Here is a 1,920-nt window from a genome sequence, read left to right as displayed (position 1 = left end):
GGGTCGTCCTGGTCTTGAGCTTCGACTAGAGCTAACCAAAGCTTTGGACCGCACACTCTGACGCATGCTTAAACTCTCGCAGTTTAAATATTTTTAATTAGGTCCGATACCATACATAAATTATGGGTGTATCGAAGTCATCCCTTTGGATTCCATTACTTCTATCATGCCACGTTGGTGACACGCCAGGAAACTGGGAAGAAGGTTATACGGTGTTTTCGTGCTTGACATTAACGAAAACACGTACGTTCTCATCAATGCTTCTAAGTTCTGCTTCCCTCTTCCCGAGAGAGAACTGGAGAGAGAGAGAGAGAGAGAGAGAGAGAGAGAGAGAGCGCCATGGTCAACGCATACTCCTCTTTCTTCTGCTTCCTTCTACTCTGCGTTTCAGCTCTCGTCGACCACAGCTGATCCCACATGCCAGAATCCCAACGTCTAATCATACATCCACCATGCGATCAGCGTGCAGGGATGTATAAGGATGAGAGCTCATATAGCCGCCATGCGATCTTCCTTTCCCACAGTGGAAAACAGAAGGGTTTTGCCAAGGATCTCTACAGTGAACTCAGACAGAATGGCTTCAGCAGCTTCTTGGACATTGCGCACCATAGCTTGCCGCCCGGGGAGCCTTTTCCTTCGCACATCTTACAGGAAGCCAAGAGCTGTGAGGTTGCTTTGGTCCTGCTATCAGAGGACTTTGTGTGCTCCAAATGGCCCATGGTGGAGCTGTGTTCCTTCGTAGACACCATGGCCAAGAGCGTACGGAAGCTCTTGCCTCTTTTCTACAAGCTCTCCTGTGCGGATCTCAAATCTCCTGACAATCTCGAGAGATGGCGCAAGGCATGGAGAGACCATGCTACTAGTGCTCGGCACCCCATCGACGCCGACAAGTGGGAGAAGGCTTTGAGAATACTGAGCTCACAGAATGGCCTCGTGTTTGATCAAGACTCGGAAGGAGAAAAGACTTTCATAGACAGGATTGTGACGGCAGTCGCTTCTATCGCGGCTCCTGCTATCAAATTCGATACAACCTACATAGCTGGCAAAGATCGCTTGTGTCAGGTGAGAATTAATTATAACACTGGATGCTGCACAGGCTTGCCATAATTACCATTATTTATATATGTTTCAATTGTAAATGAGGAGATGTCCCCTTGTGTAGGTCATTTTGGATAAGTTCACGGCGATGGAACGTGATTATATCTCGAGTGCTGAATTTGCTTCTCCTTCCACGAGCTCGCAACGTCCCGCCAAGGTCACTTGCGTGTTGGGCTTGTATGGACTTCGAGGAAGTGGTAAGTCTACATTGTGCAAATGTCTGGTTGACCACTTCCGACCCTCGTTCGGCAGCACCAAGGTTCTCCACTTCGAATTCTCTTCTTCTCCATCCAAGGCAGAGGTGGTTTTAGAAACTTAAGAAGCTTCGCCGCCTGACCACTTTTCGAGATAAGGTCCCGATCGACGAAGTTTCAAATTTGGAAAGCGTACGTTCATCTCAACCTTTAGACCAGATATAGTGTTATCAACAGTGAACCTAGTGTTACAAAGTATTGCATGTACGCACCATAAGAGAAGGTGAAGATGGACAACATGCCACTGTCACTTATAACTTATAATGGAAGCCTGACAACTACACCCTACAAATACACATGTACTTGCATGCATATCCATAATTGACCTGGTTCTCCAAACTAATGTGGACCGCATTCCCTTGTCGAGCTTCAGCTATCTCTACCCAGCCTTGCCTTACTTTCTCCATCTCATACTACCTGCCCTAGTGACTCGCTTCTCCCCATTAATACCTTGGGCTAGTCCTGTGTCCATGCTCACCCCAATGATAGTCAATATTCCAGTTGTGTGTTACCGCTTTGTTGCAGTGCACTGGAAAAACCACATATTCTACCCCCTTTGTTGCATGAG

The 1,920-nt window shown here is 47.2% G+C and overlaps 1 protein-coding gene across 1 annotated transcript; it reads left to right on the top strand.

Moving 5' to 3' along the window:
• The first annotated feature begins 417 nt into the window (after positions 1–417).
• LOC147425758 (toll/interleukin-1 receptor-like protein) lies at positions 418–1,417 on the top strand. The gene is made up of 2 exons (XM_086500111.1): positions 418–1,062; positions 1,163–1,417. The coding sequence occupies exons 1-2, from the start codon at positions 418–420 to the stop codon at positions 1,415–1,417; spliced, it is 900 nt and encodes a 299-aa protein (XP_086356237.1).
• The last annotated feature ends 503 nt before the right edge of the window (positions 1,418–1,920 follow it).

The sequence above is a fragment of the Adiantum capillus-veneris genome, chromosome 25 (genome assembly GCF_014529385.1).
Source record: "Adiantum capillus-veneris isolate H3 chromosome 25, ASM1452938v2, whole genome shotgun sequence".
NCBI lineage: Eukaryota > Viridiplantae > Streptophyta > Polypodiopsida > Polypodiales > Pteridaceae > Adiantum > Adiantum capillus-veneris.
Note: the sequence above shows the minus strand (reverse complement) of the source record. Positions and strands in the feature narration are given on the sequence as shown.

Bases quoted from the DNA above. Each gene is read 5' to 3' on its own strand.
- LOC147425758 (XM_086500111.1), top strand. From the start codon at position 418: ATGCCAGAATCCCAACGTCTAATCATACATCCACCATGCGATCAGCGT. The intron at 1,063-1,162 runs GTGAGAATTAAT...CCCCTTGTGTAG, and splicing joins GCAAAGATCGCTTGTGTCAG to GTCATTTTGGATAAGTTCAC.